The sequence below is a fragment of the Suricata suricatta genome, chromosome 9 (genome assembly GCF_006229205.1).
Source record: "Suricata suricatta isolate VVHF042 chromosome 9, meerkat_22Aug2017_6uvM2_HiC, whole genome shotgun sequence".
NCBI lineage: Eukaryota > Metazoa > Chordata > Mammalia > Carnivora > Herpestidae > Suricata > Suricata suricatta.
In genome coordinates, this window is record NC_043708.1 from 45,109,369 (window position 1) to 45,127,004 (window position 17,636).

Below are 17,636 nucleotides of genomic sequence, written 5' to 3' on the forward strand. Positions count from 1 at the left end.
TGCAGTCAGCACAGAGCCTGATACGGGGCTTGAACTCAACAACCACAAGATCATTACCTGAGCCAAAATTGAGAGTTGCATGCTTAATCCACTGAGTCACCCAGGTAGTTCTATTTTTAGCTTTCTGAGCTTTTGGTCTCCATTTTCCATAGTGGCTGCACAATTTACATTGCCACCAACAGTCTACAAGGATCCTTTTTCTCCACATCTTCACGAGCACTTTTTTTTTGTCTTTTTGATAACAGCCAGTCTGACAGATGTGAGGTGATATTGTAGTTTTGATTTTCATTTCTCTGATCATTAGTGATGTTGAGCATCTTTTCATGCACTTGTTTGTAGGTCTTCTTTGGAAAGATGTCTACTCAAGTCAACTGCACATTTTTAAATTGGGTTATTATTTTTTTTTAATGTTTATTTATTTTTGAGAGAGAGATGAGACAGAGACAGCAGTAGAGGGGCAGAGAGTGAGCAAACCCACAAACTGTGAGATCATGACAAGAGCCAACGTCAGACACTTAACCAACTGAGCCACCCAGGAGTCCCAGTTGGGGTGGTTTTTTTTGATGTTGAATTGTATAAGTTCTTTTATATACATTTTAGATATGAGCTCCTTATTAGATATGTGATTTGCAGATATTTTGTTCCATTCAGTAGGTTGTCTTTTTTTGCTGATGAAATTTGCTCTGTAAAAGCTTTTTAGTTTGATGTAATCCCATTTGTTTGTTTTAGCTTTTGTTGCTTTTACCCGAGGAGAGTGGTCCAAAAGACAGATATCAAAGAGCTTACTGCCTTTCTTTTCTTCTAGGAGTTCTGTGATTCCAGGTCTTACATTCAAGTGTAATCCATTTTGAATTTATTTTGGTACGTGGTATAAGATGATGGTCCAATTTTATTCTTTTGCATGTAGCTGTCGGTTTTCCCAATACCATTTAAGAGTTCTTTTGTATATGATGAATACAAATTATTTATTAGACCTATTGCAAATATTTTCTCCCAGGCTTGGCTTGGTTTTCATTCTCTTACCAGTGTCATTTGCGAATCAGGAGTATGTTTGTTTGTTTGTTTGTTTGTTTGCTTGTTTGTTTTTGAGAGAAAGAGTAGGGGAGGGGCATAGAAGGAGAAGGAGAATCTTATGCAGGCTTCACACCCATTGTGGAGCACAATTCAGGGCTTGGTCATGAGGCTCAATCCTATGACCTTGAGATTATGATCTGAGTTGAAAGCAAGAGTCAGATGCTTGATATTCAGGAGAGTCAAGAATTTTCCTTGTCCCTCAAACACATTATTGAGGTCAGAACTCATGGAATTCCAGGAATCCAGGCTCCAGAGTGACAGAAACATCTCTAAGGTGTACAGAGACAGCTTGGTGGGACAGAAGTGTGTATTTGCAAATTGGGAGATATACAATGGGCCGATTGTGCATGGAGCTGGGGAAACCCTTTGGTGGAGAGACAAAAGGAAGAGAAAGAGAGGCTATGGAAGTATGGGCTTGTATTTGGACAAGAGATAAACCTCTCTGGATGTTGGACTGAGGAACAAAAAATATAGAGAGAACCAGTTTCTACCTTGCAAACATCCTTAGGGATGAAGATCAGAGTTTTCAGGGTTGTGGACTTTCTCCAGACCAGAGCCAGCCATGTGCATGTGCCTGGTGGGGAAAGGAGCTAACTTTGGCTGAGGTAGAGATCTTCTTGGGGTGGGGGTGGGGGGACACTGGGAGAAAGCATTCCCCTACCTAGGGTACTATGGGGAGAGTCTGTTTTGCCCCTCCAAGGACAAAACACCCTGCAGGCACTAGCCAGAGGCCCTTTGTCTGCTGGGCAGGGTGGCAGCCATCCCAGAACAGTGCAGGATCCTTTAAGACATTGGGTTTTGAATCCCAGCCCAGCACCTAGGAGTGGCAGGATATATGGAGCAGGACAAGCTGGCCCACCACTGCTGCTCTGTGAGGAGGACCGCCTGAACAGCATGATTTGGAGCAGCTGGACTGGGGAGAAGAGATTGGGGTATTGCCATTTTTCTCTCCATCACCAGTATGGTGTGGCTTAAGGGAATAAGACAGATGCCCCCAGTTGAGGCAGGACCTACCAAACCCCACCCCTCTGTCCCTGGTAACTGCTTATCTACTGGAGTGAGATTAACACTGACCACACCAGATGACCTCTCGGACCCAGCAGCAGAGCCACTGGTTCCAAGGCACCAACAGACAACTGTCCTGTAATTTTGCATTTTCTGATTTTATTTTTAATCAATTATGATATATATATTTTTTTTCTCTGCTCTTTCTTTCTTTCTTTCACTTCTCTGTTCTGATTATTTGCTTGCTTAATCAGGCATTTTTACTCTTTTCTTTTGATATCTTTTCTGTATCTCCTTCCTCTTTATTTTCTTCTCTCTGGATTAAGCCTCATAATTTCTTTGATTCTGTGCCTGGTTCCTTTTTTTCCCCACCTCTGTCATTGATCTCTTTGTATGGGATAAGGCTTCTTCCACCCTCCCTGTTTTCTATTTTTTCCAGGGTTATTTCAATGAACAAACCAAAGTGCACCTGGTGGAAGGTCCAAACCACCACTACGAGTAGGGAGATAAAGTAATCAGAGACACAACAGAGTGCATGTGACACACTCCAAAAACACTTCCTGAAGTGCCAGGCTCCGGACAGTGTATGACCCTTTTTAAATATAGTAGTACTCACAGGTACAGGACATACAACAAGCTATTAAAACACGAAAAGACAGAAAACTAGCCAAAATGATGAAATGGAAGATTTCTCCTCAAAAGAAATTCCAGGAAAAATTGACAGCCAGAGAATTCTCAAAACAGATATAAACAATACGAACATACCTTAGCATCATAAAAGCCATATATGAAAAGCCCACAGTGAATATCATCCTCAAGGGAAAAAACTGAGCACTTTCCCCCTGAGATCAGGACCACAACAGGATGTCTGATGTCCGCTTTATTTGGCTTGTCTTTTAAAAATGTGTAGCCCATGCTACTGTTTTTTTCTTCAAAGCATTTGAATTTGTTTTTCATGAAAATGTTTTGATTGAGACCAGTGATCTGCTATTATATTTGACTTTGCTTCTTTGGCAGAAGGAGAGATCAAGGTTCTAGCTAACTTTTTATTCTCTGAATAGAGGAAAATTGCAATTGAGAAAAAGATTAAGTTAATAAAAATATAAGAATAGAATAACAGGTATAAAGTTAGGGTAAGCTTTGCACAAAATATTTAAAGAATTCTATATTTTTAGACCATTTATGGCCAGTTAAGTATGTTTTTGGCAAATATTTTGATATTTAAACTATTCTTAAAATATCATTGGTTAAAAACATACTGACATGTTGATCTATAAAATTTTTTTGCATTGATGTTTTCAGGATATATTAAGTCAGATAAACCAAGTGTTTAGAGTATAGTACAGCCCCTGGTATGTAAGACAGGAGGTATTGAGTTCAGAACTCTGAAAGGTCTCAGATGTTACCCTACTTGCGTATATAACTGCAGAAACACCAGGCCTCCGAATCAGAAATCAGTTCACTCAGCAGTGATAGCAGCCAGGGTAGCTTGACAGTGCTAGGTCCTTCTACTCACTTCACAGAGCAATAAGCTAAGAACCATAATGCTTACACTTGTACTGATAGCAGGGTTTGGAGAAGGAGAACTCAGAAATTAAGACTCTCTGAGCTTCTATAGGAGCTGGCACATCTAATATTTCCTTCTGGAGGTAGAGTGCTAGGCTTATCTTTATCTCTGAAAGTTAACAGATCCTCCCTGGGGCCGGAGAATAAGTTTTCTGCCCCCAAATTTAACTCTTTGGCTCCAGGGAAGATAGGAAAGGTTTTATTGCTCTTTGAATGGGAGCTGATGGCTTCTGAAGAAAGGAGACTAGCTTAGAAGGTGCTGAGGAGATAGTCTCCAAGGTCGGATCAGGCCAAGTTTCATCTACAGGAGACTTGGACTGTATAGGAACACTGAGAAATCCAGGGAGGATTGTCTTCTAACAGGCATATATAAATACATGTTTGTAGCTTATACATATATTGCATAAATATTCAAGGTTCACAGGAATAGGAATGGAATGGGGAAGCTGGGATTGGGGGAAGGTGTTATAGGTAAACTCTTAACTCTAACTTTTTTGTTCCTTGTGTTTTGAACCATATAGAAAGTGATACGAATTTGCAAAATAAATACAATTTATAGTAAAAATGAGAATTGGGATTTATATTCTAGAAGTTCTTAGCCCTGTTTTCTAAAATATACATAATTAAAACTGGTGGAATTCATGGTTTGATAACTATATGAGGAAAATTTTACTTCCAGCTTTTGTATGAAAATTGGTAATATTTAAAAAATAAAGTTAAAATAGCAACTAATCTTCATTTGTTGATTGAGAATATCATATCTAACCAGTGTGAGGCAGGTCCAGTGAGGTATAGGATATTAAGACACTATAATCTCAAATGTGGATTAGAGGGTTGTATAATTTGTTCTTCTCCCTGTTTTTTCCTCCTTCCCCTCCTCCTCTCTTTTTTCTTTATTCTTTTTTATAAGTTCATTTATTTATTTTGAGAGAGAGTGTGCACTGAAGGGGCAGAGAGAGAGGGAGGGACAGAGAATCACAAGCAGGCTCCCCACCACCAGCAGGGAGTCTGATGTGGGACTGGAACTCATGAACCTGGAATTCATGAACCATGGGATCATGACCTGGGCCCAAATCAGGAGTCAGATGCTTAACTGACTGAGCCACCCAGGCGCCCCTCTTTTCTTTAAAAAAAAATTTTTTTGTCACAGGGATTTTCGTATGGCAAAATAGAAGAGAATATTCCCTTTTTTTACTGGCTTTTTAGAATCTGAGTAATGACAGCAATATAATGTAAAAATAGTCTTTTTTTCCAAAAAGGGCTGAATGGCCTGCTGTTCCAAAAGCAGGGTCAAGTAGACTCTTCAGTTTCTTTCTTTCTTTTTTTTTCAACATCCATTCAGTTCTGAGTCATATTATCTTATGTACCTAATGGTTCTGATAGGAGGGTCTCAGGAAAAGAATATCAAGCAAATGGAAGGCCTTTCTAGGGCGGGGAGAGGGCCCAGGTCAGAGTAACCCAGGTTGTTTTACCCCATGGTTAATGCCAACAGACTTTTCCTTTTACCCATTTCTGTCAGTTTTTCTCCCCTTTGTGACGTGGGTGAAGGAACACAGGCTTGTGAATGGATCCTAGAGATCCCTCGATGTCCTCATATTCTGGAATTAACATTAAAAATGTATTAACGTTAGGAAGCCACTGGGAACAATCATGGAGATCATTAGATTATGAATGTCATTAGTTTTGATTATTATTACCTCATGGATAATGACTACTTAATGAGCTTTGGGACATTAGGCAGAGTAACCTCTCTAAGCCCCATGACCTTATCTGCAAAATGGAGTTAATGATAGTACTGATCTTAGATGGTTGCTATGAAAATTAAGCAAGACTGAGTGCATTTCTGGATGTTTCTAGCTATAAGCCTCTGAATCTGGGTCTGACTGGCTTAAGCAGAAAAGGATTTGGAGTGGATATAGGAAATCTCAGGCTCACTAGAAGGGCTGGAGAACTGGACTTAGAGTTAATACAGCTCTAAATTATAGTCAAAAGCATGACACACAACCAGTCTGGGGGTGACCTGCTGCATTACTACTGAGTGTCAGATGCCATAGCCTGCATCACCTGTGCTGGGGCTGTCATTGACACTGTTGCCATTTCTGCTTTTAACATTTTTTAAAAAGGTTTATATATTTATTTTGAGGGGGGGAGAGAAAGTGCTGGCAGGGAGGGGCAGAGGGAGAGGGAGAATCCTGAGCAGGGTCTGCATTGTCAGCGCAGTGCCTGACATGGGGTTTGATCCCATGAACTGGGAGATCATGACCTGAGCCGAAATCAAGAGTCAGGTGTTTGACTGAGTGACCCAGGTGCCCCTGTTAATTAAAGCTGACTGTTGCTTTGCTGCCTCTGGAAATAATTTTGTACTGTCCCTTATTCTTTACGTCAGTGGTTTCTGGTCCAGAATGTCAGGGAAGTGATTCTGGGTCCTTTGGCTATGTCTTGCAGCAGGAAGCTTAGAGGAGCAAGTTTATGATATTATTAGCTTGTAGTGCGGGGGAGGGGATTTGAATACATAGAAAACTGGAAATCCCCAAAGCAAAAGAGAGGGATTCAGAGCTGAGCAGTTCCCAAACTGATAAAATTACCATTGCCATGGAGTACTTGGTACTATGCCTGACATGTGGTAGGTGCTCCACCAAATGTTGGCTTTTGTTAATTTATATTTACCAGTTTTGTTGAGAAACAAGGGCAGGGGAATTTCTACTCCTGGATAGGGTTTTTTGAAGCAAATGGATTAGATTTGCCAGAGCAATGAATGGGCAGATGTAATTTCCAAGTTTAGAATTTACATAGTAGCTAAATTAAGTTCACTAGATGGCACTTCCCTGGAGACTGAAATGTCTCAAGGGTAATTCTGGACAGGCTAACCAAAATGTATAAGCAGCAAACCACCCAAATTGCCACCAGGACTCCCTTGCTCTTCATTAGCTACCTCCCTTTTTATCTGGTTTCCCATTTATGAGTGGTCAGTAATAACATAGTTTAGAAAGTTCTGGCCTTAGTGCCAGAAGACGTGGATTTGAATCTCGGCTCTACCAGTGACTATCACTGTGACCTGGACAGGCAACTTAATCCCTCAAACTGCTTTTTTGTGAGTGTGTGCATGTATGCATCTAACAAAGAATATTTAAATAATGCCATTGAGGATTTAAATTTAAATGAAAATATCTAGCATATAATGAGTAATGCTTAATAAGTATTTTTTTAAAAAACAAAACAAGAGGGGCACCTGGATGGCTTGTGGTTTTGTGAGTTTGAGCCCCACATTAGGCCCTGCGCTGACTGCGTGGAGCCTGCTTGGGATTCTCCCTCTTTCTCTGTCTCTTTTTCTCAAAACAAATAAATAAACTTTGAAAAAATGCAAAAATTAAAAATTAATACAAAAAAGAGCCCTGGAAATTACAGAATATCAAGTTTTACATTTCTTTTAAAAAATTGAAAAGGTCTATAATATAGATGTAAGCCAGTGTAATTTAGGGTACTTATTTCAAGATACCCATAAAGTCACAATAGTTTTATAAAAATACTAAGATATTATTTGCCTTTTTCATTTTCATTCTCTTATGAATTCAGTTTCCAGGGGCTATATGATATACTGTGTGCTGTCACAACAGATTGGGTGAAAAAGCAGATAAGAGAGTTCAGCTGTCTTCTGTCAGTCCAGATATTAAAGAGATTTGCAAAAATGTAAAACATTGCTACTCTTATCACCAATTTTTTTTTGTTTTGGAAATTTAGTTACTTTAAAATAAAGTGTTACTATGCAGTGGTGTTTATTATTTTTAAAAGAATCAACAAATATTTTTAAATTGCTGTTTTAATTTCTGTTTTGGTAACTATAAATAGATGTAACCTATGTAAACAAAAGGTCTTTGAGGAGCTCAATGATTTTTAAAGGTATAAAACTATCCTGAGACCAAGAAGTTTGAGAACTGCTGTTTAAGCAGAAAGTATCATGTTTCCTTAAGAGGAAACCATGGTTGATTAATCTGTTAGAGATAGTTTGCTTATTTAAGTATGTGAACTTAGGACAATTTAAAAAAATTCTTTAAAAAAAAATTTTTTTTTAATGCTTTTTATTTAGTTCTGAGAGACAGAGAGAGACTGCTGGAGCAGGGGAGGGTCAGAGAGAGAGGGAGATACAGAATCTGAAGCAGGCTCCAGGCTCTGAGCTAGCTGTCAGCACCGAGCCCGATGTGGGGCTCGAACCCACGAACCGTGAGATCTGACCTGAGCTGAAGCCGGATGCTTAACCGACTGAGCCATCCAGGCGCCCCTAAAAAAATTCTTTAAGTTTAACCTAACAAACACACCCCCCGCACATACACATGGGGATTCAGTGGAATGAGTTGTTATGGATAGATAATTTATATAGAAGTAGAAATTTTAAGAAGGATATTCTTTGGGATGAAGAAATATGACTAATTAGTCTGTTCTACACATTGAAAAGATAATTTGGAAGAATTATGGTCAAGTGGAAAGATCATTGAATTAGGAATGAAGAGACCTGTTTTATGTTCTGTTTCTGGCTCCTCAATTCCATAAATGTATTTTTGAGTAAGTAAGCTCTTTTCTGTTTAGGATTTGCACTTCTTCAAATGAATGGGAATAAATAATTCCCACCTTGCTTTTTCTTTCATTCATTCAACAAATATTTATTGTTTGCTTACAGTGTACTAGGTTCTATTCTAAGTTATTACGGATACAGTGATAAAATGCAAGATCCTGTTGAAAGAAGGAAACAGTTCAATAAGAAAGGCGGGGATAAACAAGTAAATAAATATATAAGCAATTGTAAATTGTGATAAGAACTATGAAGGATAAGATAATGTAAAATTAAAGAGAAAAGTGCTACAGACCTACTTACATAGGACCAACAGGGATGGTTTCTTTAAGGCAGTGATGTTTAAACTGAGACCAGATATGTGAGAAGGAGCAGAGGGAATGGTTTTCAGCAAAAAGAAAGATGTGTGCAAACGCCCTCAGGTGTGCTGAAAGTATGTAGACATGAGAAATGGTACAACAGTACAGGGTTGGAGAAGTGGGTCATGCAGAGCCTTATACGCTGTGAAAAGACGTCTTCGGTTTAGATGTGTAAAGCGCTCAAATGTGTGTTCAAGGCTTAGATTTGTAAGCGATTATCCAGCCAGAGTAGGATTTTAGTGAATACAACTTAAATATATTAAGGTGGTTGTAGAGAATGAGCACCATTTCTCACAGCTGTTCCCAGTTGACGTTCATAGGGACAGACAAATGATTGAGAGTGACTTTAATTCAATATTAAAGTGCTTAGGTTCTTACTATTGTTAATTTGTTCAAAAGACTTAAGTTTCTTTTTTAAATTAGGTTCTTTAACTTACTAAAAATATGTATTAAATAAGTATATATATATGTATATATATATCAGATTTTTCTACCAATGACATCTGTTGTTTATTTCAGTGCTCTTCTTTTTAATGAAGTAAAATATCTTACTACCGTGGAAGACCTACAGAACATAGAAAATTCTCTGAAAGGAAGAGCAAACATTGCATTCTCATATGTAAGAGCCATTGGAACACCAGGTATTGAACTTCTCTTTTAATCTTTGTTGTGCTTCTGCACTTGTCTGAGAATGTTGAAGGACTTAAAATAGCATCCTTACTAGTATGTTTTCTTTCTTTAAACAGGCAGCATAGTAAAGTGGTGAAAAAAACCCTGGAGCCAGATTGCCTAGGTTAGATACCCTACCCCAAATACTTATAGTATGACCTTAAACAACTTAAGGTAACTTTAGTTTCCTAGTCAGTAAAATGGTGAAAATAACTTGTGCCTGCCTTTTAGTGTTATTGTGAGGACCAAATGAATTCAAATAATTAAAATAGTTCCTGGCATATAGTAGTGCTCTGTGTTAGTTACTATTTTTATTTCCTTATAGTCCTCATGGTACCTGGTATACTAGTTTATAGTATTTGATAAATATTGACTAAATGCCTTTTTAAAAATTTTAATATATGCCACTTATGACTTTTTCCTGATTTAAAAAATGTAAAGTTCTGACAGCATCATCTTGAGCATTAATATGTAATTTTATAGTAAAGAAGTTTATAAACATGAACAAAGTAGAGCTATGCTTTAAGGACTTTTATTTGTTAACGGTTGCAACTTGATCGTGTTAATATAAATGTTGTTAAAGACATTTTAAAAATCGCAAATGATCTAGGAAATAAAGTCATTTATTGTAAATCAGTTTTTTTTAAATGCTTATTTTTGAGAGAAAGAGGGAGGGGCAGAGAGAGGGGAACAGGATCCACCGTGGGTTCTGTGCTGACAGCAGAGAGCCTGATATGGGGCTCGAACTCACCAACTGTGAGATGATGACCTGAGCCAAAGTCAGTTGCTCAACTGACTGAGCCACCTAGGCACTCTGGAAATCACAATTTTTATCAACATAAAGCTTGATGGCTACATGGCATGCCCTTGAATTTAATATACTTGTAAAATAATATTCTACAATCAGCCTATTTTTGTTTACATTTCAGGGTTTTCAGGTTATTGTTCACAGTTTGTATTTGTCATCAATGAGAGGGATGAGCTAGAGAGGGTTTACATTGCTACAGTGGAACCAAACTCCCTGATGTATATTTTAACAGGATCAACATGACTTGTATGTTTGGAATAGACTGGAAGTAGCAACAGTAGAATAAGGAAGGAAAATTAAGTAGTTTTTCCAATAAGGCAGGCGAGAGATGATGGTGGGTGGCTTGGACCAGGGTGTGAGCAGTGGAGGTGGCAATAAATTTGAATTCTAGCAGTATTTTGGATGTAGGACTAGCTGAATTTGGTGACATATTGGGTATGGAGTGAGGGAGCAATAGCAGAGACAAGTGTGGCTCTGGGTTTTAGCCTATGTTACTTGAAAGGTGAAATTGCTGTTAACTGAGGTGGGGAAGATTGGAAATAGACACTTTGAAGAAGAAGCTCTGGAAATTTTGGACGTCATACTTGTGAAATACCCTTTATACATCCAAGAAGATATATCAGCAAGGTAGTTTTGTATATTACTACTTAGTGTGGTGGAGATATACACTAAGGTTATAAATTTGGGAGATAAAGCTGTGAGACCAGAAGAGATCACAAAGCAAATAATGCTGGATGGAAAAGAGAAGACCGAACTGTTTAGATCCATCAGCATTGACAGGTCACTGAAGTGAGAAGGAACCAGTAAAGAGACAGAAGGAATAGACTGTGTAGTAGGGATGCCCTGTAAGCAAAGCAAAGACAAAGTCTTGAGGAAGAGATAGGAACAGTTGTGTCAATGATGTTGGAGGGTTACTTAAGATAGAGCTGCCTATTGGCCATTGTTTAGCACTATGGAATTTGTTGGTGACCTTGACAGGTTTCTGTAGAGTGCTAAGGGTAAAGGCCTAATGGGGATACAAGAGAATAGGTAGAAAGCAACTGGAGACTGTGAATATGGAGACTCATTAGAGAAATTTCTAGAAACATGGGGCAGTGGCTGGAAGAGTATGTGGGTAAAGTCAAGAATTTCTTAAGAAGCATTTTTATATGTTGACAAGAAAGATCCAGTAGGAAGGGGAAAATACACCATGGGGGAAAAAGTGGGGAGAATTACTGGAGCAACATCTCTGAGTAGACCTGAGGGGATGGAATCTAGTGAATGAGGGGTGGGGTGGTTCTTTGCTGAGAGCACAGAAAATTCATCTGTGGTAAAAGGGGGGAAGACAAAGAATGTGGGCATCAATTTTGTTAAGTGAGTAGATAAATATAATGCTTATGGAAGTTTCTTTGGTTTTGCTTTTTTAATTGGCTGTGTTTTCTCAGTGAACTAGAAATAAAATCATCAGATAATTTGAGGAGAAAAGAGATTAAATAGTTGTTTTAGAAGGCCTGAAAATAATGGTTGCTAGGCAGCAATAAGGGTTGATATCAGTAATCTAAAGTGAGATCAGTAGTATGGTGATGCTAACAGGTTTTTTTGTATTTTTCCCCCTGCAGCATGTTTACTTTTGTAGGTGTAAGTACAGAACAGGCAGAGTATCTGATTTAACCTGAATTGTGTTTTAGCCAGACAGGCAAGGGAGTGATTATAATAAAGACTGACCATGGAATGTAAGCTGGGTTAAGAGAGAAGAAAAGGCTTGAAGGAGTGAAGTACAGTGAAAATGGTATGACTGTAGTTCCTGGAGGAACTAGACAGAGTAACCTTGAGATGAAGGGGTGTGTGTATTTATGAAGGGAAGAGGTAGTGGTGAGGATGCTGGACCTGGAGATATCGAAGGAGTTTACAGTGACTGAATTTTTTTTTCCTTTTATGGTTTATTGTCAACTTGATTTCCATATAACACCCAGTGCTCATCCCAACAAGTGCCCTCCTCCATGATCATCACCCCATTTCTCCTCTCCCCCCACCCTCATCAACCCTCAGTTTGTTCTCCATATTTAAGAGTCTCTTACGGTTTGCCTCCCTCCCTCTTCTTAACTATTTTCCCCCTTCCCCTCCCCCATGGTCCTCTCTTAAGTTTCTCCTGTTCCACATGTGAGTGAAAACATATGGTATCTGCCCTTCTCTGCCTGACTTATTTCAATTAGCAAATGGCCAGATTTCATTCTTTCTCCTTCCCATGTAGTATTCCATTGTATATATGAACCACATCTTCTTGATCCATTCATCACTTGATGGACATATAGGCTTTTCCCATGATTTGGCTATTGCTGAAAGTGCTGCTATGAACATTGGGGTACATGTGCCCCTATGCATCAGCACTCCTGTATCCCTTGGGTAAATTCCTAGCAGTGCCGTTGCTGGGTCATAGGGGAGTTCTCTTGTTTACAGTGATTGAGTTATTAGAAGGCCTGAAGTAGGATCATAGCAGCGAGTGGTTAAGGTAGGTTTGAAAAGAGATCACTGACGTCTCTAGAGAATATCAAAGACTGAGAGGCTAGGATTTTGCAAGGATCATCTATGGGGCTAATCACTAAGGATTATGATGGGAGTAGTACTGTGAGAGTGACAGTGTGACAGAAGCCAATTTTATGTGTGTGGGTGGAATGAGGGAAGTTGTCGCTGGCTGGGGTTGTAGATGACTGCAAGGCAGAATGGTGAGGGGACTACTCTGATGATAATAGACTTAGATGGTAGAAGTTCCATGAGGAAGGGGAAGATGACTGCCTGGAAATGGCAGTGAGGAGGAAAGGGAAAATAAAATGAAAAGGAAGAAATACTTCAAATAAATACTTTGAAAATATATCCCAGAACTGAGGGATTTGAGCTTCCAAATTGAACGGGCTCACTGAATTCCAGCATAATGGATGAATGTAGAGCCACACCAAAGCATCTTATTTTGCAGTTCCAGCATATTGGGAACCAACACTGTTCTAAAATGTTCCACAAAGAATGAAAGAGTATACATTTAAAGGATCAAGAATCAGAATGGCATTTGACTCTTAGTTGCAGCCCTAGCTGAAGAAAATGGAGCAATGCTTTCAAAATTCTCAGGGGAAATGACTTGAACCTAGAATCCAATATCCAGACAACTATAGTTAGCTACAGTATAGAATAAAGACACTTTCAGAAGTGTAAGTTTGCAAAACATGTGTATTTCGTATATCCTCTCAGAGGAATGTGCTAGAGAATGGAGTAAGGGAGCAAATCAGTCAAGAAGATAAGAGTAACAGACCCATAACTAGTGAAGAAATTTAATCAGTTACCAAAAATCCCCCCAAAAATAAGAGTTCTGGGCCAGATGGCTTCCCAGGGGGAATTCTACCAGACACTTAAAGCAGAGTTAATACCTATTCTCTCAAGCTGTTCCAAAAAATAGAAATGGAAGCAAAGCTTCTGGAATTATTCCATGAAGCCAGCATTAACCTGATTCCCAAACCAGGAAGAGACCCCACTAAAAAGGAGAATTCTGAGAAATCAGAATTTTGTCTGATGAACCTGGATGTAAAAATTCTCAACAAGATACTAGCAAATCGAATTCAACAGCATATAAAAAGAATTATTCACCATGATCAAGTGGGATTCATTCCTGGGCTGCAGGGCTGGTTCAGTATTCACAAATCAATCAGTGTGATATATCACATTAATAAAAGAAAGGATAAGAACCATATGATCCTGATAATAGATGCAGAAAAAGCATTTGACAAAATACAGCATCCTTTCTTAATAAAAACCCTCAAGGAAAGTCAGGATAAAAGGAACATACCTAAACATCATAACACCCGTATATGAAAAGCCCATAGCTAATATCATCCTCAAGGAGAAAAACTGAGAGCTTTTCCTCAGAGATTAGGAACACAACAGGGATGTCCACTCTCACTACTGTTGTTTAACAGAGTGTTAGAAGTCCTAGCCTCAGCAGTCAGACAACAAAATGAAATAAAAGGCATCAGAATTGGCAAAGATGAAGTCAAACTTTCACTTTTCGCAGATGACATGATACTCTACATGGAAAACCTGACAGACTCCACCAAGAAGCTGCTAGAACTGATATATGAATTCAGCAAAGTGGCAGGGTACAAAATCAATGTAGAGAAATCAGTTACATTTCTATACACCAGTAACAAAGCAACAGAAAGAGAAATAAGGAAACTGATCCCATTTATAATTGCACCAAGAACCATAAAATACCTGGGAATAAACATAACCAAAGATGTAAAATATCTATGTGCTGAAAACTATAGAAAACTTATGGAGGAAATTGAAGAAGACACAAAGAAATGTACAAACATTCCATGCTCATGGATTGAAAGAATATGTATTGTTAAAATGTTAATACTACCCAAAGCAATCTTCACCTTCATTGCAATCCCAATCAAAATTGCACCAGCATTCTTCTCAAAGCTAGAACAAACAATCCTAAAATTTGTATGGAACCACAAAAGATCCCGAATAGCCAAAGTAGTATTGAAAAAGAAAATCAAAGTGGGAGGCATCACAATCCCAGACTTTAGCCTCTACTACAAAGCTGTAATCATGAAGACAGTATGGTATTGGCCCAAAACCAGACCAATGGAATAGAATAGAGAACCCAAAACTGGACCCACAATATTGCCAGCTAATCTTTGACAAAGCAGGAAAAGTATTGAATGGAAAAAAGTCTCTTTAGCAAATGGTCCTGGAAGAACTGGACAGTAACATGCAGAAAAATGAACCATGACCATTTTCTTACATCATACACAAAAATAAACTCAAAATGGATGAAGGACCTAAATGTGAGACAGGACACCATCAAAACCCTAGAGGAGAAAACAGGCAACAACCACTTTGACCTCAGCTGCAGCAATTTCTTGCTTGATGTATCTCCAAGGGCAAGGGAATTAAAAGCAAAAATGAACTATTAGGATCTCATCAAAATAAAAAGCTTCTGCACAGTGAAGGAAACAAGCAACAAAACTAAAAAGCAACTGACAGAATGGGAGAAGATATTTGCAAATGGTATATCAGATAAAGAGTTAGTATCCAAAATCTATAAAGAACTTACCAAACTCCACACCGGTAAAACAAATAATCCAGTGAAGAAATGGTCAGAAGACATGAATAGACACTTTTCCAAAACAGACATCCAGATGGCCAACAGACACATGAAAAGATGCTCGGTGTCACTCATCATCAGGGAAATACAAATCAAAATCCCACTGAGATACCACCACACAGTGGTCAGAATGGCAAAAATTAACAACTCAGGAAACAGTGGATGCTGGCAAGGATGTGGAGGAATGGGAACTCTTGCAATGTTGGTGGGAATGCAAACTGGTCCAGCTGCTCTGGAAAACAGTATGGAGGTTCCTCAAAAAATTAAAGATCGAACTACCCTATGACCCAGCAATAGCACTACTAGGAATTTATTCAGAGGTTAAAGGAGTGCTGATTCATAGGGGCACATGTACCCCAATGTTCGTAGCAGAGCTTTCAACAATAGCCAAATTATGGAAAGAGCCTAAAAGTCCATGAACTGATAAATGGATAAAATAGTGGAAAAATAGTTACAAACAGAGAGGGAGGGAGGCAAACCATAAGAGAACTGAGGATTGATGGGCAGTGGGAGAGAGGAGAAAATGAGTGATGGGCACTGAAGAGGGCACTTGTTGGGATGAGCAGTGGGTGTTGTTGGAAATGATGAACCACGGGAATCTCCCCTGAAAACCAAGAGCACACTGTGCACACTGTGTGTTAGCCAATTTGACAATAAATTATATTTTTTAAAAAAGATGTGGGTAACAGACCAAAGGACCCAACACAAGAGAAAGAGTAAGAGAATTCCCTCAATGATGATGAAGTGAGTTCCCAGGATGAAAGCCATGCAGCATGTCAAGTTGCAGTAATCCACATTGCAGCAAACCTAAAGGATGCAGAAATGATCTGTTTCGAGTATTGAGGGCGTTAGTCTGTTGTGGAAGAATATAGAAAGAAATTAGGAAGAAATTTAAATAGAAATTAAAAAGTTATAACTAGTGGAAAGGGTTCAAGAAAGGAAAAAGGTTCATTTTACACTCTATGTATCACTTGTAAATAATATTTGCTGAGTTACAACCATGTATATACAGATAGTTGAGCTAATAAAAATTAGAAGTATATTGGGATTATGGAGGGGACAGAAGTGTATGTGAAGTGATGTCTTGGGAAAGAGCTAATTTGTCATCTGCCATGGTGGAAACTCAATAGGTAGTATCAATAACACTTTAAAAAATCAGGAAATTAGAGTGTGAGAATGTAAGTTAAAGACCTGGAGGCAAACACCCAAAGAAACAGAAAGAATTGAAAGCAGGTGTCTCTTGGGAACTGGAAATGGGGAGAAATTGATGTTTTTCTTAATAATGCTTTGTGGAATTGTTTCTTTTTGAGCTATATATAAGTTTGATTAGAAGATAACCATGCCAGAAACAATAAGAAGGCATATACACATATACAATTGGATGGTTGATGCATAGTCTCTCCCCCACTACCAGGAAGAAACTGTAACAGATTTGTCATATGTTATATTCTCAAGTATAATAACTCATTTTATTCCCTCATAACTATTTTTCATTGAATAGAATAGGCTTTTCATAACTGCCTGCATTTTCCCAACTGGGATCCCTACAAAGAGATTTTTCTTTATAATAGAGGCTGAAAGGCTATAGGGCAATATTTAGAATAGAGTCACACAAACTGACTCCTCATGTCTCCCAACTCCCTTATGTCTTCCAGAGCACAGAGCGGTCATGGAAGCTGCTTTTGTGTATGGGACCACGTACCAGTTTGTCCTAACCACGGAAATTGCCCTTTTGGAAAGTATTGGGTATGTACAAGAGGCATATGTCAACAATTTAAGTTTGCTTCTTTCACATTACTTATTCAACATCTCCATCAGACTCACATTGTGGACTTACCCAAAAGGAATTGTAAGCAGATGTGAATATATAAATGAAACCAGAAATCCCCTTCCTTACTATTGTCTGCCATTCTACAGTCTGAACATAATTTTAAATATACGGAGGTGATGTTAGGCTAAGGTGAACAAAGACAAAATGGATAAGCCACAAGATGTGATCCTATGAGTGGCCAAGTGGATTTTAGGATTAGATCTCTCACAGTGATCAGATAGGTGAAAAAATAACAGCTTTCATAACTAAGCTCCAAACGTTCTTTCTGAGAGTTCTGTAAGTTATTTTGTCAGAATAGTCTTAAATACATTTAAGTACAGTTTTTCAGCAGAATGTTTTAAATGTTTATTTTTCTTGTCTAGTTTCTAGCTTACAGTTTTAGGTAGAGACCTTCTTTTGACTTTTTGCCTGGGCAATCTAGGGTTGAAGTTTTTCTTTCCTTTAGTACTTACAGACACATGTATTTTAAAGATGTGGCTTTATTTTTTTTCCATAATATTTTATTGTCAAATTGTTTTCCATATAACACCCAGTGCTCTTCCCCTTAAGTGCCCTCCACCATCACCACCACCTCTTTTCCCCCCTCCCCCTTCCCCTTCCACCCTCAGTTCATTCTCAGC

General features: G+C 38.5%; 1 protein-coding gene across 4 annotated transcripts in view; it reads left to right on the forward strand.

The window, feature by feature from the left end:
• TXNDC16 (thioredoxin domain containing 16) overlaps positions 1-17,636 on the forward strand; it is a 130,392-nt gene that overhangs the window by 38,751 nt on the left and 74,005 nt on the right. For all 4 annotated transcript variants that reach the window (XM_029952356.1, XM_029952355.1, XM_029952358.1 and 1 more), the window contains 2 exons: positions 9,088-9,209; positions 16,841-16,931. In XM_029952356.1, coding sequence (XP_029808216.1) covers positions 9,088-9,209; positions 16,841-16,931 — 213 coding nt within the window. The remainder of the gene's footprint in view (positions 1-9,087; positions 9,210-16,840; positions 16,932-17,636) is intronic.